The sequence below is a fragment of the Acomys minous genome, assembly GCF_964271855.1.
Source record: "Acomys minous genome assembly, chromosome: 1".
NCBI lineage: Eukaryota > Metazoa > Chordata > Mammalia > Rodentia > Muridae > Acomys > Acomys minous.
The window spans coordinates 50,907,307-50,932,932 of NC_140483.1; the positions used below are offsets into that span (position 1 = coordinate 50,907,307).

The 25,626-nt window shown below is 37.9% G+C and overlaps 1 protein-coding gene across 5 annotated transcripts in view; it reads right to left on the reverse strand.

Moving 5' to 3' along the window:
- DENND1B (DENN domain containing 1B) overlaps nt 1–25,626 on the reverse strand; it is a 210,436-nt gene that overhangs the window by 124,730 nt on the left and 60,080 nt on the right. For 4 of the 5 annotated variants that reach the window (XM_084799269.1, XM_084799271.1, XM_084799268.1 and 1 more), the window contains 2 exons: nt 9,078–9,127; nt 7,132–7,251 (listed from right to left, as the gene is read on the reverse strand). In XM_084799269.1, the coding sequence (XP_084655395.1) occupies nt 7,132–7,251; nt 9,078–9,127 (170 nt within the window). Of the gene's footprint in view, nt 1–7,131; nt 7,252–9,077; nt 9,128–19,650; nt 19,846–25,626 lie in introns of those variants that run through there. The other variant, XM_084799272.1, reaches the window with a different exon arrangement.

The window sequence follows — 25,626 nt, forward strand, 5'->3', positions numbered from 1 at the left end:
AGCTTAGAATTTTAGACCAGTAAAATGCTGTATGAAATTATAATATCACAATATTTCTTTTATTTTTTGGAACCATAATATAATTACAACATTTTCCCCCTTCCCATTTCTCCCTTCAAATTCCTAAACATATTCCTAAACATGTAAGTAAGTACAATCTGGTCAGTCTCTATAATGTCACTTGTATATGTGTTTTCAGGGCTGACTAAACGATATTGGATAACCAACTGATCTGTTCATTCCATATAACTATTTTAATAATATTTTTATTAATTCTTTGAGAATTTCATAAGCTGTATCTTGATCAATTACCCCCAACTCTTCTTTCATATAACATGGATATTATAGCTCAAACAGCCTTAACCCTGCTCAAAAATAGGACAGGCGTTTGTCTTTAGATAATTTGTACACCTTGCATATTCCATATATATGTAGAAATGTAACTATACTAATACTTTTAAATTTTTGCTTATTTTCAGAGCAAAAAACCAGATATAATGAAGACAAAGCAGGTAGTCCAGGTGCATCAACCTCAAAGACTGCCTCAGCTACTGTTTCCCCAAGAACTTGCATGCATATCAACTTTAAAAAGGCTAGCCCAAAGGATCCATCCCAAAAAGAAAGGACAGAACAGATACAGCTAGCTTTTCCAGCACTTGGCCAATGTCTTATTCTTCTAAGAGTACCCAAAAGATGTTTTTACCCCCAGAGAGCAAGAAGCAATTTTAAGAACACAGCACCCCCATTCCCAATAGGTGGGGTGGGTAGTTTTGGTGAGTTACCAATGTTTGTTATTGTGGAGGCGGTTGGTTATAAGTGAGTAAAGGTTATATTTAGGGATTTCTTTCTTTCTCTCCTCTATCCTTCTTTCTCTCTTATCTTCCTATCCTATCTAGTATTAGGGGAAAGGCTGGGAAAAGGAAATGACAAAAGGGGAGACTATAGAACTATAGGATAAAAGATAGATTATTGAATCTACTAGCCTCGAGTATTTTACATTGGTATTGTAGATTGATAGAAATTTAAGATTATTTTGTTCAACTTTTGCTTTATGTATTGTACATATTGTATATTGATAGATTTTGTTCAATGTTTGCTTAATGTATTGTACATGTGCAACTCATTTAAAATGTGATGTAAAATTCTAGTCTTATGAGAGCTAACCATTACAACCAAACTATTCAGGATGGTAGGAGATACAAGTTAGTAGTTAGTCGCCTATAAATCTCATTTGTAGTCTTGTTGGATACTAGTTTAGTTACTTACGGAAGCAGTTTTATTTAGTTTCTTTTTTTTTTTTTTTTTTTTTTTTTTTGGTTTTTCGAGACAGGGTCTCTCTGTGTAGCCTTGGCTGTCCTGGACTCACTTTGTAGACCAGGCTGGCCTCGAACTCACAGTGATCCGCCTGCCTCTGCCTCCCGAGTGCTGGGATTAAAGGCGTGCGCCACCACGCCTGGCTTTTTTAGTTTCTTGTATATGTTTTCAAGGTTAAGCAGATAGTACATAGCTTCAAAACAAGCAATGCTTGTCTATTTAGATATACTGAAATAGATAAGTCAGTTGATTGGTAGATAGATAGATAGATAGATAGATAGATAGATAGATAGATAGATAGAGTAGATATGATTATGCACAATAGAAAGTAGATAGATGGTCTTCAAATATTTCAGAGATTTACAGAATATGGCATTTAAAAATAAAGAGATTTTCTGACAGAGAGACACATCTGCTCCTGGCAACATCTCCAATCTACTTCAGTGAAGATGATGGGCATCAAAGAAACAGGGTGGCAGAGCAGCCCCTGGACTGAGGCACTGTTCTTATCTCTACTGCTGACAGCAGACTGATTGTCCAAACTGTGGTCAAGCACGACACTAAGAAATTGGCTGTCCAGCTTTGCAGAGACTAGGTGGGACAGTTCTTCAAAATTCCTGCTTCACAGAACAGTCTGTCAGATATTTGGGGCTGGCAGGTTGAATACTGGATGTTCCAACAAGAAAGAAAAACCTGTGACTGTCAAGGCAGTCATCATCTTTTGGAAGTTTCTTGCCTATACTTCCTTCACATTAGATAATATATCCTTCTTACGTCTCTGATGGGGTTAAAGAGCAGATAGCCATAGTATTACTATAAGCATTAGTTTAAGAGCTAAAAAAACGTGTTTAGAGGTTGATAAATGTAAATTATAATAATGTGACTTAGGAAAACTTTGGACACTGATAAGACTCAGCAGGATAGGATAGATAGTGGAACAATTTCTTCAAGATTGTGAAATACAAATGGACTGGTCCTTATAAATCTAACTTTTACTGGATATTTCTCATAATTATTTTTATTGTATATAGTTTATTATTTTTTAATAGAAAGGGGAATATGTAGTGGATGTACACATGTTTTTGTTTTGATCCCAAGTGTGGGATGGGGAACAGACTTGTGAGAGAACAGGTGATGTTTATCCAATAAAAGATGAACCACCTCGTTCAGGGGCTTGGTTTTTGCAAGCTGAAATACATCTTAGTACAGAGTCTGAGAGGAGATATATAGAGGGGGTGGCCTTTTGGGTCTTGGTATTTTTTTTTATTATATGAGGTTTATTAAGGGAGCATGGGGGTGGGGGGAGAAGGGGAGAGGGGAGAGGTACCCTAGAGAGAGAGAAAGAATAGAGCAAGTAGAGGGGGGAGAGAGCGTGAGAGAGGTGGAGGGGGTAGAGGGAGAGGGAGAGTAGAAAGAGGGGGGAGAGAGGGAGGGAGGGAGGGAGAGGGAGAGAGAGGGAGAGAGAGAGAGAGAGAGAGAGAGAGAGAGAGAGAGAGAGAGAGAGAGAGAGAGAGAGAGAAGAGCCTTGGGTCTTGGTATTGTTTGGCTGTTCATTGCTCCACTTTGGGATGCTCCTAGAGAGAACACCTCCAGAGAACGCTTCAGGACTCTGGGACCTGGCTGCTGTTCCAGGTTGCAGCGGCAATTTTGGTTGAATTGCTGGTCTGCTGAAATCCTGCTAACTATGCCAGGAGAATCGCTCCAGGAACTGAGTCTAAAAAGGTCTACTTCTCCTGTTCCCATTACCCTCTTTTCTCTCCTCTCTAGGGTAGGTGGGTTGGAAGGGAAGTATAAGCACTAAAGATCCTCAAATAAAGTAGGTTTGGAAAAGGTTGACGCCTACACACCTCCCCACCCCATGCTGGGATTTCTATCTGGCTTGGTATGCCCTCACCATGTGCATGCTGTTAAAATCACTATGAAGTCTTAGATGCATCTACCCTGTTGTGCCTTGAAAGCAATGTTTCTTTGTACTCATCCACCACCTCTGGCTCTTACAATTTTTAGCCCCCTCTTCTGTGGCAGTCCTTGAACCTTAAGGTGGCAGGGAGTGTGATACACATGTCCCACCATCTCTTATACTGTACATGTTGACCAGTTATGGACCTCTATTTTAATTTCCACCTATTGAATGAAAAAGTTTATCTGATAAAGGCTAGGAGATGCACTACTCTATGGGTACAGTAGTCAGTAATTAAGAGTCATCGTAATACGATGTTCACTTAACAGAATAAGAATAAAAGGCTCTCTCTTTTAGCACATATGACTGACCCAGCGACTAGTTCTTGGCCCTGGTAATGGTGCTAGTTATGGGTTCCATCTGGAGGAGCAAGTCTTAAATCCAATCACAAAACATTAGGTTACTCTCATGGTACTCATGGCATTATTGCACCAGTAGGAATACCTTGCCCAAACAGCCATTCTGTAGCTCACAGGTTTGCAAGTAGGTAAGACTGGTGATTAATTTTCTCCTCTGGTAGCACACACATCACTTTCTAGCACCATCAAATTCACAGGTAAATGGATGGAAGTGGGAACAATCATTCTGAGTGAAATAACCCAGACATAGAAAGATAAACATCTCACGCTTTCTCTCATATGTGGATAGTGTTAGAGAAGGTAGATTGAGGACAGTAAATATTAAAAAATGATCATGAATGTTGGCCTAAAATTTTAAATATTTTTATTTTTATATAAAATTTTTATATAAAATTGTATATAATATTTTAGTAGAACATACCACTTTGTGACATGACTAAGTCAAGCTAATATACTCTCTGCTTATACATTTCTACAGAGTCCAGAAGAATCTAGGAGCTAAAACTACAGAAACAAGAAACAGAAGAGTTCAAAATCTGATATTATTAAGTTTTCTTTCACAGGGATGTACCACTTGATAATCTTACAAACAATATAGTGTTTGTGTCTTCTCATGATGATTAAAAAATACTTAAATTGTGCCTTTGGAGGTGGTAATCTGTAACAGGGTCTCACTAGGTAACCTATGATGGGCTGAAACTGTTAACCCCTTTGCTTCAAGTCTCTAAGTGCTAGAACCACAGGACCACCGCACCACACAAGGCAAATCCACCATCTTAATGTGTTCATGTCTTTTGCCCTCAGTAAGATCAATGGTTTATATTTCCTCTTTGGGTGAGGTCCTTGGAAGTGTGGCCAGTTGTTTTGGTAACTTAATAAATGCTTACTAGAAAGTGGCTATCAAGCCCCATCTAAGTGTTTTCCAATCTATTCCTACCAATTTATTACATGAATCTATAAAAAAAAATCCTTGTATTATATATATAAAAGAATATCATTGTGGGATCAAGCACACCAGTCTCTATGATTTCCGGCTTCCCTATTAGCTTCACAAAGGCTTTAATCACTATAGTACATTTTTTAAGTGAACAGTATGTTCCTAGAACATTTAAAGCTTTATCATTCCTTTCAATGATTTTCATGGGCAGTAGACTACCATCACTCAGAATGGCCAAGCTAGCACCAAACCACCATAAGTCTTCTTATTATAGACTTCAAAATCATTTTTAAAGATAAATCTGAGTACAGTTTAACTATATTCATTTAAGAACCGCAACATTCTGAGTAGGTTATTATTGTCATTATATTCTTTGTTTACTGTTGAATAATTCTGTAAATTAGCTGTTCTCAAAGACCCCTGTAATACCCTGACTTTGAAGGACAAAGATGGAGACACCTTTTTGACCACATAGGAAACAAGAAGTTTAGTTTCAGAGCTTTCTCCAGGATGTTCCACCAAGTATGACTCATCCTATTTCTTACCAGCCAGAATCATTGTCAAACAACCAAAAAGAGACTAAATATGAAAGAATATTTTAATAAAAATCAAATAACCAATCATGCTCACTATAAGAGGCCTTCTTATTGACATGTATGCTTTTACTTTTCCTTTTTTATTATTATTCATATAATATAACCACATTTTTGCAGGTAAAACTATTTCTAACTCAGGAGTCCAAATATTCAGATGATCTCCCAAATGCACAAAAAAGTAACTTCGACAAATTAATAGCAACTGGCTTACAAGTATATATAGTACATATTTTTCTCAATCATTTAACAAAATGTATTACATGTTTTACACAAATGTTCAAAATAATGATAGCTTTCCTAAATTTAAAAACTACAAGAAACTTATGTAAACTATGGTGAGTATTCAGTAATTATTTTGGCTTACTAACAGAATCAATATATTCAAAATATTTTGAGTTAAAAACAGAGAACAGTTCAAACTTTTTCATAATCAAGAGTAACAGAAATTCAATTTGAAGGTAACTGGATAAACTACTGAATGTAGATTTAAATCTAAACAAGTAATGTCTATAACTTATTCTCAAACAGGTCATCAGAAATAATAACGAACAGTGGATTATCCACCTCTAAGATTTGTTTGGGGTCTTTTTATTAAATCCCAGGTCTCCCTATATAGCAGAGACTAGCCTCAAATTTGCAATCCTCCAGCCTCAGTTTCCAAGTGTTACTATTATAGGAATGACCTAAATGCATGCCTCTCAGTGACTGGCAAATACAGCTCACTAACTAATGAACAGAAAGGCCATCAATTTTATACCAAGGTGTGCTGGTTTGAATGAGATGCTCCCCGTAGTTCAGGCATTTGGATACTTTTTTGACTACTCCAGTTGGTTGCTGTCTTGGTAGTCTTAGGAGATGTAGCCTTGCTGGAGAGAATATGTCACTAGGGGTGGGCTTGGAGGGTTAGAAACATGGGCAACATTTGAGTTGGCTCTCAGACCTCCTGCTTATGGTTTGGAATGTAAGATTTAAGCTCTTCCTGCTGCCTGCTGCCATGTTTCCTTGCCATGATAGTGAGGGACTCTTATCTTTCTGAAACCATAAGCCCAAAATAAACCCTTCCTTTTGTAAGTGGCTTTGGTCATGGTGTTTATCACAGCAACAGAAAAGTAACCAATACACAAGGTTTCCCTCATAAGATGTTAACTGCAAATTGAATGCTATTATCATTACTATTGAGTCTAGAATTACCAATATCTATATTATAATAGCAAACAATTCTACTTTTTATAGGTTACATCTGGATTCTTTGTTCACCACGACATCTTACAGGAACTATGTTTAAATGCATCTTTTTCAACTGCCAACAACTCGAAGCCCAGTTCTGTGCAGGAGGGCATGGTGAAATCTACAAACACACCATACAACCAGCACCCATTTATTTACAGTGTATTGTTTCCACTAGGATAGGTAAGGTCTGCAATTAGCAGATATCCCTATTTCTCAAAAGAAATTAGGAATATAAATTTTATATAAAACTTCCTAAAATGTATAAGCTTAACAAGATCTTTTATAAACATTTTAAAACACCCAGTGACCTAACGAAACTCTCTTTCCAAGCACAAGTTTGCAACTGTCGCCTTAAAGCAGCAGTTCATTTACAAAAGTCACATGTGTATCAACGACAGAAAAGAGCATACATACATTAACTTTATTAAGTGTTATTCTATTTACACATATTACAACTCACATCTTAATATTTAATTTTCAGTAATAAAACCACAAAAGCTAATCTTTCAAAGATTTAGTTTTTGTAAAAAGTCTGGTACTTTACTGGTAAACAGCTGATTCGGTACATGGACTAGAAGGGAGGTTATTTCTTGATTTGGATTTAGACTGAACAAGTAAAGAAAATAAACAAATTACTATTAAAAGTTGCTTTGTTTTGAGTTTTTGAGATCCCAAGCATGATAAAGCAGAAGAGGAATAATCTATTTACAGCCATGTTTTCATTATAATACTCACCTAAGAATACATAAACAAACTTTGCCTCCCGACGTGAGTCTGCAGAACCCAAACCTCTGCTTACTTTCAATGTCTGTCAGTACGAAGGTAAAGTGCTGTCCAACTTGGTTCTGAGATGCCCTGTGACATAAAAACATCATAGTATTAATCCTGTGCTGATTTTATCAAAGACAAAGAGGCAAGACTAGTATTGGCACTGGCTTCACTTGTGCAATACTGGGTTCTAGGAGCTGGAAGGGCCTATGACTAGAAGGGACAAGACCCATAAACCAACTCATAAGCCTTGAGTCAGGCATAACAATAAGGTCGGCCAGCTCATGGTGGAGCACATCAACACAATTCAAAGCCTCACTCGGAAATCAAGGTTCATCCTACATTTCAGAAGATTAAGTTAGCCATAAGATACATCATGAGGTTGGAACCGTGGTTACTCACAGCCTAAGAATCAACATATTCAGTCTCTACACTTAGCTCTAGGGGTTTTTTTTCTACAGCATTCTTTCCCAAATGTTAACTGCTTGAATAGGAAATTGTGTTGCTTCATTCATTATGTTGACTTACTTCTTCCCTTGACATTCTCACTGAATGAACACCACAACAAGCATTACTGGGTTTTTTTAGCATTATTTTTTAGAATATCAATAAGCTGCATAATCAAACACCAACTCAGAAGAATACACTTCCTACTAAAGAAGCCTACTTGGTGGTCTGTAATGAGTTTTACCTGATTTTGAAATAAATAAACTAGAATCAAAATACGTGTCACACTTCATCATAAGGGATAATATAAATCACTAGACAAAATGCTTACCTCTGTTTAAAATGCATCTACATACATCCAGATACTGGCTCATAAGACCACAATTGAACTTCATGTTCTTTGTCTCAAAATAAAATATTGATGATATATACATTTGGCGTTTAAAATAGACATATAGATTTTGAAAAGTTAAATAAATTACTACCAGTTTTCTAAAACTATAAATTATTTGTCACAAAACACCAATTACTGAACAAGTACACATCTAAATAGACGTGGGATTTTTTCTAGTTTTATACACTTTCAAATAAATCCTCCAGTGATTTTTATATCCTCTAGTGTTCAAGATTTATAATATCTTCTTGCAGTTTTTTCCTTTATTTTATTCTTACTATTGACTTAGTACTATAGCTTTGAAGTTAGACAGGAGAAAAGCTAATTCTCCAGAAATAGGTAAGTAAATAATTTTTCATCAGCAATATTTATTAGGATAACTTTGAAGTGTATATTACTAAATTTTCAGTCTCACCAATCTCTGACCAAATTTTCTTCCTAAAATAGACTTTTAAACCTTCTTAGTACCTTCTTAAAATAAAGCTGATAATAGTGATAAGTCACATGAAAAATAATAGATGTCACTATGTCCAAAGAGACTCTATTATACTAAATTCCCACTGCCTACCAGAAGTTCAGTTAGTATTTGCAGTCACATATAAACAAGGAAATTGTCAAAGCCACTGGGAATCTCCCATAGCCAGCAGCCCTCAGTAAGCTCTTCTTGGGAGACAGCTAACAGTCAGTTCACAGCCTCACACAGATGCTTTTCCAGTTAGGATGAATGAGGAGTGAAGGCAGTAAAACACCTACGTTTAAAAGACCATTGGAAAGCCTGCCCAAAGGGCAATGACGTTTTTGTTCTATTTATTTCTATGCTGGTGCTATACCTGAAGAATAAGGAGAAGAAACATAATCTACAGCCAATGTTACTTTAAGACCACCTTACTGGCCACGAGGGGGGAAGTAAAACATGGACTCATCTGAAAGGCTAATTCTGAACTTCACATCTCCATATTTGCATAGGAGAAAAAATGAAGGTATACACCATTTTCTTAAAATGTATATTTAAGATTTCGAAAGGTGTGGTAAGAAAAAATAAAGTTATCTTAATTATTAACTTATACTATACCTTTCCACGTCAAAAGGAAAACAGAACTTGGGCACGGTCTGCAGTACTTCCTACAAATGCAAAGTGAAAATAAAGAGGAGGTTTAGAATGTTATTTTTAAAGATGCAGTTAAAAGTTTTTCTGAGACACTTTCAAGGAGCAGTAAGTATTTTTAAGACAAAGGCACAGGTTCTCAGACTGAAATAATTGATTATTAAAAAGGAATTAAGTGTGTGCTTTGGCAGATTGCACTGACAATGCCCGGAAGCCCCAGGAGGGAAAGGCCTGGCCTGAAGGGTATTAACACCCTTCGCATCCCCGCTGGGATCCCCTTCAACAAGGCCATATGGATCTCACAAGGGGCACTGCACCATATGGGCAAGCTGTGTCTGCTGCTACTTGTACCACAGGCTAGCCATGGGGACTTTTCACAGATTCTGGCTCAAAACTATAAATGTTGTTTCAATTAAAATGCAGGCAGAGAAAAGGGAACGAAGTTGGCAGCAGGAATGAATTACTAAGCGCTCTGACAACTCTGCATGTCACATACACAAGTGTTTAAAAAAACACACACACATTACAAGACTCTGTACACAGTGCAAAATATATATTTGTATCTTTAAACACTTGGTACTAAATTTATTTCAAATAATAACCCTCTTAAATGTGCATCTTAAAACAAGCCTCTATTAAAATATAGCTAAATACTAAAATACTAAGGATTTAAATATTAAGATCAATGTTTTACTAAAAAAGATAATCTAATTAAAACTTAGAAATAATATTTATTAAAGATTATTACAACATTCAAACAACAGGCAGTTAGAAAAATAAGAGAAGATGTATTTTGATGCATCTGAGCAATACATTGAAATTTAACTCTGAATCCAAGTTCCACCTATAATTACAGACATCATACAAACTAGATTAGTAGAAACTGAAGACGATTTCTATTAAGAAGCAAAGCAGCAAATATCTTAGCAAAGCCATCACTTCCACAAATGCCTTTTACCAAAAAAACTAATAGTCTGTAAAATCACACAGATCCAAACATAGAAACCATCTACGGAAATAAAGTACTGAGTATTTCTAAGTAGAATTTCTTCACTTTTGAAAATATATGCTGCAACTATCAGTTAAAAATAGAATAGTGTAGAGATCCACTAGCAATAACTAAGAAGGCTCCAAGAGAACTAGCTCACAGAAGCAGAAAAAAAAATCACATTATAAGGGTCGGGGAGCCTTGAAGCCTTAAGGCAAGAATACGGGCTTGCTTCTGAATTGTACCATTAAGAGTTTCAGCACAGGCCCATGTTTAGAGAATGTTACTTTACTCTTGATAATATTTTGCTAAATATAATTTAAGAAGTCATCAGACATGAAATAAGTTACTGAAAAGCAGCTCATTACAAATGAGGACAGTTGTTGTCATTTGACTGCTGCTTGATTGTTATCTTTTGTCACATAACATACCACATTTACTACACCTACAAATAGCGGTCAGATAAACTCCTTCAAATTTACCCATATAATTCAGAAACAATAAAAAAAAAATCCTAAGTTCAATGTCTACTTCTGGACGTATGTAAATTAACTATATATTTCACATAAATTTTAATGCTTATATCAAGGGGGAAGCCTCTCACTTAGTTGCTTAACCTGCCACAAACACCCCTCTTTTCCATAAGCAACATGCATGCAACACACTTCTGCAAAACAGCCTCAGCTCGCTTCCCAACTGGCAGTAGAAACCCTCAGGGGACAAGTCTTTAAACCTCTTTACTCTTTAAAATTCAACCAGCCAGCAGGTCTATAGACAAGTGTATAAACAGTATAGAAAGAAAAAAAAATCCTCCTCTCAGCGTATGTCAGTGACAAAGCAACTATGCCTTGACTGCTCTCCCCTGGCAGTATAAGCAGGATGCTCACAGATCAATAGCTGAAAGTCCTACCTAGCTCCTAGGACTAGATTTCTTCCTCAATTACAGGTGCAATATAAACTAAAATTGTAAAAGGAGGCAGAGTTGAAAAGAGGAAAAATGGACTCAGATAGCTTTTGTTTCTTGAGTCATTTTAATAACAGTGATAATTGAAAATTATACTTATATATACAAGAAACACATGTGAGGTTTTATATTCTCTTCTCTCTCTCTCTCTCTCTCTCTCTCTCTCTCTCTCTCACACACACACACACACACACACACACACACACACACACACACACACACACACACAGTTCTAGATATGTATTCATAGATTAGTTCGGTTTACCATACTGCTAACCACAAATGAGGTAAGTTTCCTGTGTTATTCAACTATTTTATTTCTACAGAAATTTCCTTAACCAAGAAAAATTTCAGTTTCAGAATATTTCTAATAAAAATATATTATTCTGAGACAACAAGATCATAATTGTTAACTCATGTCAAGGATAGAAACAAAAAAAATGAACTAGTATGAAATTATCTAGAGCAAAGTACCAATGAGCAATAATGGATATTTTGTACATATTCCAAAATAAGACACTTAACTATCATACTAATAGCTGGAACTAGCTCATGGAAAGTTTTTTATTTGGCGTTTGTCCCATAGAATGTAGCTCACCTTGTGAAAGGCAAGAGTAAGCGCTAGTGTTAGACGGACAGGCTGCTCAACGCAGGAAGCCGCCATGCAGCAGCTAAGCTGAAACAAGCATTTATTTATCAAACAGTCTTCTTTTAAATATTGTAAAGTCCACAACGGCAAAGGTCTTAGAACTGCTTTGGAAAGGCCTGAAAATGAAATGCATCGTTCTGTAACCTACTTCCACTTCCACTATCCCCGCCACGTCCCCTAGAACAAATGGCAGTGCATTCTGAAGCTCCGTACTTCCCTCTTTTCTGTTCTACATAAGAAATTCAATCTACACCAATGACTTGAACTTTATGGATTACAACTTCTTCCAGCTTAGGCATCTTTCTGAAGTCCATAGTTATCCATATATATATGAACCCACCTTCCCATATCACTTGCTGAATAGTCCAACACCTCACATTTAGGATGTTTAGAACTGAAGTTATAGCCTTTAACATACACAATGTCCTCCAACTACAATATTCTCCAAAGATACTGAAACCAAAAAAAAAAAAAGGCAATCCTTTAGACCCCTCCCCTCCCACTGACTCTGTATACAGCCAATCGTACCAGACCATTCATTCAATTTCCTAGCTATCCTGCTCCCCATAGCTGCATTTGCCAACGTCCCTCTTTCAGTAACATTGAAACCTCCACTCCTAACTTTGTTGGGACAGCAATACTCACAACTGGGAGGACTGCAGCATGGAGTGCTTGGGTCTCCTCCTCTGAGGGTCAGAGGCCCAATCATAAAGATTTCCTGTGGGTAATCACTGTTGCCCCAGTTAATACTATAATGTGTTTCTAGAATAGAGCTCAGCGGAATGCATACAACCAGAAACAGCTGAACTCTCATAAGTAGAGAGAAGATGTAGATTCATGTAGGGACTATTAAACTCAACATCACCCTCCACGAGTCGGGAAACTTCTCTCCAGGTCTGCTCGACTAAGTAGGCATTGCTGGCTTTTATTCTTTCCATGGGTTTGTAGCATGAGCCTTGAGCCTTCAGTACATCACACAAGGACACAGCAGCAACAACCAGGATTCAGTGAAGAAAGCATTCATAGTCTCACTTTTCCGGAAGCTATGCTATGTGCCGGCTAATTAAACTGAGAACCCCTTCCTGAACTAACCATGGAAGGGAGGGGCTTGCCTATGAGCCTCGCCACAGACATGCTAAAAACAGCCAGAACCAGACCCACTGCTTTCAAATCATCCTGACACAGGCAATTATAAAGATACTTCAGTACACTAGCGTTTGTAATAGTAGCATAGAAATAATAACATTTACACTAAAGTTCTCAATGCAAATATAAGCATGATTATGTAAGGGTAGTTCTCAAATATGCATAACTGTATTATAAGAAAAAATACTTCAAGAATCATTTTTAAAACAACAAAAAAGTTCTATTTGGCAATTTGACTTTAGTTCAAAGTTTTCAAAAAGGGCACGGTTTTCTAAGAATAATATTTGAATATAATCTCAAGTAAATGTGCAATAGTAACATGTAATCATCCTACCTATCTGTACTTTATAAAAGGGAGCAACAAATTCTACAACAACAATAACATCAACAAATCATCCACAACTCAGCCACAGCACTTTGGGTAACAGAACTGAGCTAGAGCCCCACAGTGTGCCTGGGATGGGAGTGGCCTCTGCTTCAGCGTCCACCTCCAGGCTGCTGCTTGAGTTTCTGCCAGGCTGTCCCTTCATGATGGACTACATGCTGTAAGATAAAATAAAGCCTTTCCTCTCCAAGTTGCTTTTGGTCATGTGTTTCTCACAGCTACAGAAAGCAAAGCAGAACAGATACTGTGTGCATGTCAGCTGTATGCGGTGACTGACTGGACACCTCTGCATCCTCCTGTCACTTCACATTGATCTAATTCACAACCCAAAACGTGCTCACTCACAAAAGGAGATGGGTGCTGTACCCAGCAATAAAAAGCATAAATCATTACCTCCCATGCATTTAATAAGAGAAGCTTTTTTGAAAGTATGAAAATGTATATAAAACAAATGAAGATCTAGAGATTTTAGTTAAAAATTCTATCACAAAATATATTTAATGTTTGGTTTTTATTTTTTTAATTTATTCATATTACATCTCAATGGTTATCCCCTCCCTTGTATCCTCCCATTCCTCCGTCCCTCCCATTTTCCTCTTACTCCCCTCCCCTATGACTGTGACTGAGGGGGACCTCCTCCCCCTGTATATGCTTATAGGGGTTTTTATTATTTTTTATACAAGCATATATTGTATATCTTGAACTTAGCCACTCCATTCGGCTCACTCTTGTTTTCATCCTCTGCCCCTCCCACTAGTCACGTTGTTCTCCTGCAGTTTCATTTTTTTTAAATCATACATACATATATTGTGTACATCTATATAAAACCTAGGAACCACAAGTGAGGAAAAAAACTGCAAATGTCTTTCTGAGATCGGCTTTATTCACTTAATATAATTACTTCCAGTGTAATCTATGAGTGTGAACTGCACCTACCCTGACTCTTCAGAATGGCTGACAAAAAGTCCATTGTGTACCTGTACCGCACGCTCTTTATCCAGCCTTCTGTTGATCCACACCTAGGCTGGTTCCATGACGTCAGTACTGTGAATACTGTGTTCCACATTGTCTCTGTGGTAAATTCCCATCACTTCCATAATGGATTTATTTTTACACTTTTAAAAAGCCTCCATACTGACTTCCATACTGGCCACCGACTACATTCCCAAGAACACAGTGTAAAGGCTTCCCTTTGTCCACAGCTCCACACCCTCATCAACATATGTTGTCATTCGTTTCCTTTTGAATACTGCTCTGGCTGGGGTGAGGTGGAATTTCAACAGGGTTTTGATTTGTAATTATCTGATTCCAGTGAAGTTGAATATTTACTAGCCATTTGCATCTTTTGTGAAGTCTGCTTATTTCATTAGCCAAGGAATTGACTGAGTTGTCCTCTTGCTGTTTAGTTGTTGTTTTCTCTCTATTCTGAGGTTAGTTTTCTCTCAAATGTACAGCTTGTAAAGACATCTTCCCATTCTACACAGTCTCTCTTCACTAGATTAACAAGTTCCCTTGTTGGAAAGAAGACTTCTAACTTCATGAACTCCCACTTGTTGTGCCCTAAACTCAGAAGGTTCTGCCTTACACCTATAACTTAAAATATTTTTCCTTTTCCCTAATAATTTCAGAGTTTTAGGTCTTATATTAAGAACTTTGATCCATTTGGGTATCATTTTTTGGACAGACCCAAAAATAGGGATTTTAGTCTCATTCTTTGTGTGAGTCTCCAGTTTTCCCAGTGCCATTTTGTCTTTCAACCGCTGTGTTTCCAGGATCCTTGTAAAATTCAGGTAGACATAGATGTTTGAATTTACATTTGAACATGCCACTGAAATCAACACATCTGTGTGTTTTCTGACAGTACCACTGTTTTTGTTGCACACCTCTGAACTGTGACTTGAGGTCCCTCCAGCACCATCAGTTTGCTAAGATTGTTTGGGTTACTAGGAGTCTTCAGTGCTAACAAATGAATTTGAGGTTTGTTTTATTTCTGTGTAAAACGGGGTTTGCACTGAATCTACAGATGATTTCTGTTGAAATATCCATTTTCATCACATTGCTCTTTTCCACTCCAGGAGTATGGAAGGTCTTTCCTATTTCAGTATCTTCAATTTTTTTCTTAGATGTTTTAAAAGGTTTTTCTGTTGTTATTCTGTTATTCTGTTGTTGCTTATTCTTAGTTGTTTTAATTTTGTTTTTGTTTTTTGTTTTAAGACATGGTCTCGCTATGTAGATCAGGCTGGCATCAAACTCCACCTGCCACTGCCTCCAGAGTGCTGGGATTAAAGACATGTGCCAACAAGTCCAGGTAGACATTTTAAAGCTTGAATTGTATGTCTTTCACTTCATTGGGTATATCTGTTCCACGGTATTCCACTTATCTGGTATACTGCAGCCTAGGGAACACGTCTCTGGGCTCTTTCTTAGCACATTTGTTAGCAGTATACAGGAGGTATTGATTTTCCTTTGTGTGTCAGAGCTAAGTATCTTCTGGTGGAGTCTTTCAGCTCTTTTCTGGAGAAGCTAATCTCTTGCAAATAAGGGTACTTTTACTTCTTCCTTTCATACTTGTACCACTTTTCTCTCCTCCTCTTCTCTTACTCTTGTGAATAATTTGAGTACTATGTTGCATAAAGAGAAGGAAAATGAAGTCCACCCTGGTCTTACTAGATTTTCTGTTGGTTTCAGAGTATGGAGAACTGGTAGGTAAATCCTTTACATACTCAGTATTGATTCTGGGGCAGAGGAAAGGAGTGACTGCAATTCAATGGTAAGAGAGAAAGTATGGCAACGGTGCACAGAGCTGGGTCTACTTCGGCTCCTGTGTGAGCTGTGCTATCTGAGCTATGCCTGAGAGTGTGAGGCTTGCATGCATGCACACCCCCATTTCTCTAGTCCAAAATCAACACTGAGTATGTAAAGACCATTCACGAAGAAAGCGCAAACAGGTGGCTGAGTAAGATGGCGAGGGCAATCCAGAATTTGAAGACTAAATTCAGCAGGGAGATCGATGAGAAGTCAACCAGAAATGAAGATGGAATTGATAAAGTCAAAAACCCAAAGAAAAACTCAGCGTGTCCTCCCCCCCACATTCCGCACAAGGGCAGAATGTTACTAATAGAGTGTATCAAATAGAAGAAACAGAACCAAAACTTAGAAATAAAGTAGAGGAATTTAACCACATAAGCAAAAATATGAAAAATTTAAGCACAGGAAAGGAACATGCAGAAATTGTTCAGCATCATAAAAAGTGCAAACAAACCTTTGAATTACAGGCAAAATGAAGGAGAAGAATTTCTAGTTATTACAGAATGCCACAACTAGTGAAAATATAGAGAACAGCTAACTATGTGTGCCCAGCCCCACTGATACATCCACACCATTCACAACCACTAAGGCCCAGGAAATGTCAGAAGAGGGGCAGAATTATTCTAAGACCCAGATGTCCAAGATGTCTGCTGACAACTTATGACTCCTGTATGATAGGAAAGCTGAACCCATGCAGTCTCAACAAGATGGTTGCCTCAACTAGACCTGAACAATGAAAACAGCAGTGACCATGCCAATGTGGGTGGGGAACACCCACAAAGCCCTACCCCGAGATGAAAGGCCATAGGCAAGAAATAATTTCTGAGAGAGGAAGAATCACTATGCCCTTCAGATGAGCCCTCTAATTTGTTATCCAATATTAAGTGGCCAGCCCTAAAAATACAACATATGATCCACTGAATGGACTCAGCAGATTGTATTTATAGATTTATATTAATAAAAACAATCATTTTTAAAAGTAATTTTTGAGATAGTTGGGGGAAGAGTTGGAAAAAGAGAAAGATGGTAAATGATTTAAAGGGAGTACTCAAATATAAAGTTCCCATAATATATAAATACTTTTACAAGTAAAACGCAAATTCTCCTGTCCCTAGATAAGGTGCTCCTCTGTGAAGTCTGAAGTACCTGTCTTCATGTCTTCTGACTGGTTTGGTTTGAAGTGTGTTTTGTCAGGGAGCAGAATACATACACCTACTTGCTGGTTAGTTACACTGACTGACTTGGAATAACCTTTTCTACCTTTTCATCCTATGGCAACCTCAGCCTTTGATGGTGAGACGCATTCCTTGGAGGCAACTGAAAGTCAGATCCTGTCTTCCTAACCTATCTGCTAGTTTGTGCCTTTCACTAAGGAGTTGAGGCTGTTCATATTCAGTTATTAAAAGGTGTAATAATAGTATATATTGCTGTTTGGTTTTACAGTGTCTTGTGCTATCCTCTTCCTCGTTGGCTTCACCACTATTCTAGAGTGTGTTAGGATTCCTCTAGCCTCTGAGTGTGTTTGTCTTTTCAGGCTGAAGGCGGGTTTTTTGGAGGGTCAGTAGTCTTGGTTAGGAGCTTCTTTTAGAATTTTAAATACATAATTCTAAGAACTCTTGCACTTCAGATTTCCTGCTTCCAAATCATCCGTTACTGTGGGCCTGGTGTTTCATGTAACTAGGTTTTCCCTTGATGCTTTCAATGCACTTCCTTCATTCTGTGTATTTGGAGTTTTAACAATAATACAATGTGGAGAGGTTGTTGACTGGCCTTGTTTGCCTGTTGTTTTTAAATGCCTCTCGCAAATATAGGTATATTTGGAAAACATTTTGCTATGGTTTTACTCAAAATGTTTTCTCTCCCTTTAGCATTAAATAATTCTTTTTCTATGCTGGTAACTCCTAATTTGTTCTTTACATAAGTGACACATACCAAACAGGGTCAGTCCATACTTTATTATCTTTTCTCATTATCTGAATACTATAATTCCTCTACTTTGTCTTCAGGTTTTGATATTCTGTGCTTACCTTGATCCATTCTTTTGTTGAAGCTTTCCACAGACTTACTGGAGTTTTCATTTCAAGTTTTTCAATTTGATTTTTCTTCCATGTTTCTATTGCTTACATTTTCTTATCTTTGCTTTCATATTTTGTGTCCTTTCTCTCTTCTCTCTCTCTCTCTCTCTCTCTCTCTCTCTCTCTGTGTCTCTGTCTCTCGTGTGTCTGTGTGTGTGTGTGTGTGTGTGTGTGTGTGTGTGTGTGTGTGTGTGTTGGCTGATGCTACATGCACTCTCTTTGACTTCTTCTGAATTATTGGCCTGAGCTTTCATCTGACATTCTCATTAGAGGCTGTGGGATTAGTAATTTTAGAGGAGCTGTATTGTCTTGAGTTTTCACATTTCTTGTGTGATTTGCACTGAGACTTGTGTCCTTGGGGTTATCCCTATGGATAAATTGGTTTTTTTAAAGATTTATTTATTATGTATACAGTATGCATCAGATAACATTATAGATGGTTATGAGCCACCATGTGGTTGCTGGGAATTGAACTCATGACCTCTGGAAGAGTAGTCAGTGCTCTTAACCACTGAGCCATCTCTCCAGCCTGGATAAATTGTTTTTAATCACCCTTATTTAATGGGAATGTTTCCAATGTTCAAGACAGTCCAGATGTAGTGGGATTGAGGTTATCATTTGTCCTGCTACACTATTTGGGAATGCTAGCATTATAGTTAGAAACTACTGTCATCAAAAACAATTACTATCAATTACTTGACCATTAAAAAAGCAAAGTAGTAGTCAAAAAACAATCACTCTTAAATACTCATCATTTATGAAATAAAGGAACACTGATAATACTGCAGCATACAGTAAAATATTAGTTACTGTGAGTGAGTAGGAAGCAAAAAGGGAAAACAAAAATCAGAATAAAACTAGTAATGAGTACTTTGTCAATAAAGAAAAGTACAGTAGCCTACAACTATATTATCCCAGTCTCTCTCATCTAATCTCAGAAACTACGTATGGTCAGGCCTCAACAGTACATGGAGGAGAGAAAAATATGGGAAGAAAGAGAAGAGGAGAGGTATGGGCAGGGCTGATGGACATGAGGTATATGGGCTAAGGTAGAGTGAAAAGACTTGTTAAGGAAGCCCTATTCCCAGTTATCTGATATAGCATCAGATAGATTTCCAAAGTGGCTGTACTAGTTTGCATGCCCACCAGCAATGAAGGAGTGTTCCTCTCTCTCCACATCCTCACCCAGCTATTCCACTCCTTAAAATATACCCAGAAGATGCTCCAGCACACAAGAACTTTGCGCAACCGTGTTCATAGCAGCCTTATTCATAATAGCCAGAACCTGGAAACAGCCTAAGTGTTCCTCAGTAGAAGAATGGATAAAGAAACTGTGGTACATTTACACTATGGAATACTACTCAGCTATTAAAAACAAGGAATTTCTGAAATGTGTGGACAAATGGATTGAACTAGAAATGATCATAAGTGAGTTAACCCAGAAGCAGAAAGAGTCAAATGGTATATACTCACTTATATCTGTACACTAGCCCAAGGGATATGTCCCATGAAAGTCTTCACTTACCAGGAAAGTAGGACAGAGGAGAAGACATCCTATTGGGATTCTAGGTAAGAGAAGCATGGGAGAATGGGGAAATAGAAGGATCCAGAGGGTCCTAGAAACCTACAAGAAGAACATTATGATGAGCGGATCTGGGCCCAGGGGTCCTGCTCAAACTATGGCACCAGCCAAGGACAATACGTGCAGTAAACATTGAACCCCTACCCAGATCTAGCCAATGGACAGGACATTCTCCACAAGTGAGTGGAGAGTGGGGTCTGATTTTCACACGTACTCTGGTGCCTCATATTTGACCATTTTCCCTGGATGGGGAGACCTGGTGGCACTCAGAGGAAGGGTAGCAGGCTACCAAGAAGAGACTTGATACGCTATGAGCATATACAGGGGGAGGAGGTCCCCCTCAGTCACAGTCATAGGGGAGGGGAGTAAGGAGAAAACGGGAGGGAAGGAGGAATGGGAGGATACAAGGGATGGGCTAACAATTTAGATGTAATATGAATAAATTAATAAAATATATTTTTAAAAAAGAAAGAAAGAAAAAAGATATGTTAAAAAAGAAAAACAATCCAAAATCATTTAGAGGGATGATAAGATACATATGACATAAAAGAGGAGAGTTAAAGGATTAAGTGGGGATGGTGACAGTGGATGAGCAAGAGGAAGATGGTAGGTGTGACGATCAAAACTAAGGACATATAAAAAAACCCACGAAGAATAAGTTAGTTTCAAAATACAATTTTAACATTGGGAACTCAAAGGGAATTACCTTGCATGGATGAACAATAATGTTCCAGGAGACATGGGTTATTAAATAAAATTCACAGGGCCAGACATGGAATGTTTCCTACTAGTTATTGCCCAGGAAGACCCCAGAAGCCTCCAGAACACTATCCACCATACTACATAGAAAGGCTCTACTGTTCAGACATGCACACTCTGGCTGTAGGAGATAGAGAAGTCAGGCTCAAACAGGCAACTTCTCCCTGTAGGTCATCTTTCATGATTCTCCAAGGTGCTATGCAGCCCGCAAAGAGCCAGAAGACACCACTGGTCTTAGCAAGCACTGACCTATGTGGTGCAATACTGACCTGCAGGGCGAGATGTGCTCACTAACACAGTTCTGGCACTACTGGATGGAGATGAGGCCTGCTCCACGGGAGAGGATTTCATGGCTAGTACTATAAACAGCTTATGGCTAGAAAGGTCATAGGCCCAAGGGTAGAACTGCTATTTCTATTTTGCTAAATGGTCATGCTGTCAAGCTGCCTTCTAAATATTTAAATATTTACACTCACAGACTAGGGCTGTTGTCAACGTCATCTAAAGAGCTTCTTTTTGCAATGGGGGGAAGTTAATAAGCTTAAGAGACTTGAGTACTCAGCATAAGCGCAGAGAGAGAGAGAGAGGGAGAGAGAGAGAGAGAGAGCACACTCGGGAAACACTGTAAAAAGGGAGGCAGCAGAGAGAGCATAAGAGACAGAGGATGCTATGAAATGCTGTCTTCTGGACAGGACAGCAGCAGCTGTGCTCACCCCAGTCCCAGCCCTCACTGAGAAGCTATTGGCAGTAGACAGTTGCTAGGGGAAGGAAAATCACCTTTTTTTTTTTTTTTCTTTTTGAGGATGTGACCACTGAACAGTAGGTTTCCCACGCCCCAGTGGATGGCCTCATGCACAAGCACAAATGGGGAGCTCAAGGCAACTTAGTGAGCTAGCAGAAACAAAAACCATGAAGTTAGAAGTGGGCCATGCCAGAGGGAGGAAACAGGATTACATATTGGATTTCATTGTATACATATATGAGACTCTCAAAAAGAATTTTTTTAGTTCAGTAAGATAATATAACCAATAAAACTGCCCCAATTCTCAGCATCCTACAGATTTTACAAATCCTGCCAGCCTGTTCTTTGAGATGTTAAAGGGAAAATAATACAGGAGAAAACCAAAGGACAAAAAAAGAAGAAGAAGGAGGAGGAGGAGGAGGAAGAGGAGGAGGAAGAAGAAGAAGAAGAAGAAGAAGAAGAAGAAGAAGAAGAAGAAGAAGAAGAAGAAGAAGAAGAAGAAGAAGAAGAAGAAGGAGAAGAAGAAGAAGGAGAAGAAGAAGGAGAAGAAGAGATGCAGACTAGAGCACAGGAGGATGGAGGTGGTCTGATAAACTGAAATTGCGTACTAAGTACAGGATAAATGGGAAGTGGAGCTAGATAAGGGCATAGAGTACTAACACAACTGCTCGCCAATTCCAGTCTCAAGTCTTCAGGAATTCCTTTCTGGATGCCTGTCACACACCTGGGCGTTCCGTTGTGAGGTCAGGTCACAGATACAGGCAATATCCTTGGGTGATGCTTCTGGAATGTGTTAATGATTGTTGTCCCTGACCTCAGAAATGTTCACAATGGATTGCCACACAAATCTGGTCCCTTCTTCATAGTCAGGTTATTTGGGGGGTGGGTGTTGTTGTTGTTGTTTGTCGTCTTGGTTTAGGTTTTTGGTTTGGTTTGGTTCGGTTACAGTTTTTTCAAGACAGGGTTTCTCTGTGTAGCCTTGGCTGTCTTGGACTTACTTTGTAGACCAGGCTGGGGCTGAATTCACAGTGATCTGGCTACTGGTATTACAGGCATGCACCATTGCACCGAGCAAGGGTCAGGTTGTGAGTGTTGGCCGTAGCCCAATGTGGTCCTTCCCAGTGTCCATCTATGTTGTACCCTAGTCTCCAGTACTAAGCAGGCTTTCACCTCACTTAATGTTGTGGGTGCTTATTCCTGTCATATTCAAGATATAGATTAACTTGGAGGACAATAATGCTAAGTGACATAAACATCTTTCAGAAAAATAAAAGTATCTAAAAATGGCAAGATTCCAAAAAGTAAAAAGTAGATTGGTGGCTCACCAGAGATCGTATAGCGTTCGATTGGGTGGGCTGAGTGAGTCCCAGGGACCTCCTGTACATATTGCTCAGGCCACAGTATCTGGGATTATATACAGTGGGTAGATCTCATGGACTTATTCCTATACTACAGAGACACTAGAGAGAACTGTAGATACACCCTTCCCATTGTCTGTTGACTTTTCCTTAGTGCAGTTTGAACAACTACAGGGCTTTGAAGGAAGTCACCACCCCAAGCAAGTTCCTAGCCCTAAGTTACCTTCCTAGGGCATAGTTGAAGCACGTGGAAACACCTTACTTAAATTCCCTTTATCATTATTTACTTCGCATACACCAAGAGCATGGATACAAAGCTCATCATCATCTGGACCAATTACCTTTGCATTCTCCACACCAAATTCACACAGTTCACACTAACTGTTGGATGTCTTGTAAAGCATATCATGTGTGTTAAAATTCTTGTAATTTCTTCCATGCACTAAATCTGAAAGACTGTAGCTATATGACATGATTCTTCTTCCTCCTTATTCCCTGGCTGATCAATAATCTAGTCAGTTATTCCCCTTGAGCTAACTCCATCAATAATAATAAATAAAAAGAACCTTTAAAATTATTTCAATTTACAAGGCAAACTATAAAGGGTCCAAGAGGGCCAGCAGGCATCATAAAAATATAAAAGAGGAAGTGAGTATATTGCCCATCTCTTACAGAATAAATTAGCTACAAAAAGCCATAGCAGGTAAGGTTATCAAACTAACTACTCATTATGGAAGGGTCTATGGATGCAGGTATCTCTGATGTCCTTGCCCTTATGTCCTAGATTCATTTGTACTAGTGAGTTCTATAATATCAGCCTGGCCTAAAGCATAGTTACATCTTCCCCCTACCCACACTAGAATACATAGCCAAACTGGAAATATTTGGTCTTGACGCTCTGGTCTTCCTATACTTGAATGCTAACTCTCCACTATTATTGAGTTTCTTTGTACACAACTGTATCAAAACCTAACTAACATTGCATGAATCCCTGTGTCTGTGTTTTGTTAAAAAAAAAAAAAGAAAGAAAGAAAAGAAAAAAGACTGCTAGAGTTCATGGTTATTTAATCTAGGCAAACAGGTTTAGGATAAAGGTACATATCATTCAGTACAAATCAAAATAATGTCTTATCATTATGAATAAAACACAATGGAAGAAACATCAAACTGTACAATGTTGGGAGAATTAGGTTTAAAAGAAACAGAAAACAATCTGTATTTTGAATAAAATATTCACTAGTATAATCAGTTAAAGAAGTCAATATATAAGAACCTAAAAGCTGAATTTTGCAAATAGGTGTATATATAAAAAGGGCCAAAATTAGTGTTCTCCTTAAAGTACTTATATTAACATCCTAACATACTTTTTAAGATTAAAAATGTCTAGCATATGTAAAATCTATTAAAATGCACATAATTTATCTGAATCAACATGAAAATATACCGAATAAATAATGCTATTCATCTGGCTCTTTTATTTCTCCCTTAATATACAAATGCATTTCTTTTCTCCAAAATACAGCAGCTGGGGATGAAAGATTTCAAGTGATCATTTTTACATCATATTCCATCATCTTTTCATTACTTTCTCTGAGCTTTTCTTTGAGTGAGCCCTTTTCTTTATAAAGGGGCTTCTTTTGTGATCAATCCATATTTCCATAATCCACACTGCAGCTTCCTCCTCTTCTCCCCAGGGTGGACTAACCCCCACACCCCCAACTCTGGCTTACAACTGTCATTAAGCCCTGTAACAATAACAAGATAACAAAGACCGGGTGGGCATGAGGCTAGCTAGTAGCATATGTTGACAAAGTTCAGTATTTTTAGCTGATATTTTTAAACCTAAAACTTTTAATGGTGAAATGTCTTAACACAGTTTGCATTTTGGGCAGAAACTTTGAGCAGCTTTCCTTCTTTTAAAAGCTTGTCTACTAAGGATGTGTTGAGACAAAGTGAACAAGCACCAAACACAGAAGGGTAAAATTAGAGAGTGAGTGAGTCCTTACTTTTCTCATCCCAAGCCTCGTTCAACTTAAATCTAAAGCATTTTTATTCCTTAAAATATTTTTATTTTTTTATATATACATTTATATTATTACACATGTATAAAATAAACTACCTACAGCAAGAAAAGCCACGAAACAATCAAGAATTATATTAATATTACATTCATAGTGTTTTGTCTATTTGAATTTGGCAACTGTGAAGAAAATATATCTCCTAACTTGGTGAGTCTAAAATTCTGAATGTCAATCAATATCTATCATTATCTTATCATTATCAATTTAAAACATCTATCTAGACCTAAAAACATCTTAACCCTTAAACAACTAAACTTAATTGAAAACTAAACTATCTGGTCTTCAACCCCATCAGAGACTTGAGAAGGAATAAAATTAATTACCTGAGTAAACAGGAAGTACAGGTTAGCAGCTTCCAAAGTTGAAAAAGAGGGGGGGGGGAGACAGAGAGAGACAGAGAGAGAGAGAGAGAGAGAGAGAGAGAGAGAGATAGAGAGAGGGAGAGGGAGAGAGAGAGAGTGTTTGCTACCTGAATAGTCACCCAACACTCTCTATAACATTGGAGCATCATCTTCAGCCTTCGGGCCCAGTATAGCTGACAGACATTTGTGAGGCAGAAACTATTGAGGACTTGTTTACCCTGTCTTGGCAGAGTTTGGCCATAAACTATGCCTGCATCCAAGCTTGCCCATTTATAGGCAGAATTCTGTCTGTGGCAGAAACAAGGACATTTTGCCTAGCGGCTTGTTTGCCACATTTGAAGCCATCTCCAAAAGGAGGCTTATTGATGCTCATCATCTTCTTTGAGGTAGGCTGGGTGGTGCCAGGAGTTAACCTGTCTTATTGTCAAAGAATCCTTAAAATAATAAAAACATCTTTAAATGGTATATTCTATAGGTCTCTGAGGTGTTTGAAGATATTATCTAACTATTTTACCTTATTTATCTATAGAATCATGTAGGATTGTATATTCTTGTGATAAAAATAGACCAGTAATTGATATGGCTATGATTTGATCAACTAACAATTAACTTGTATA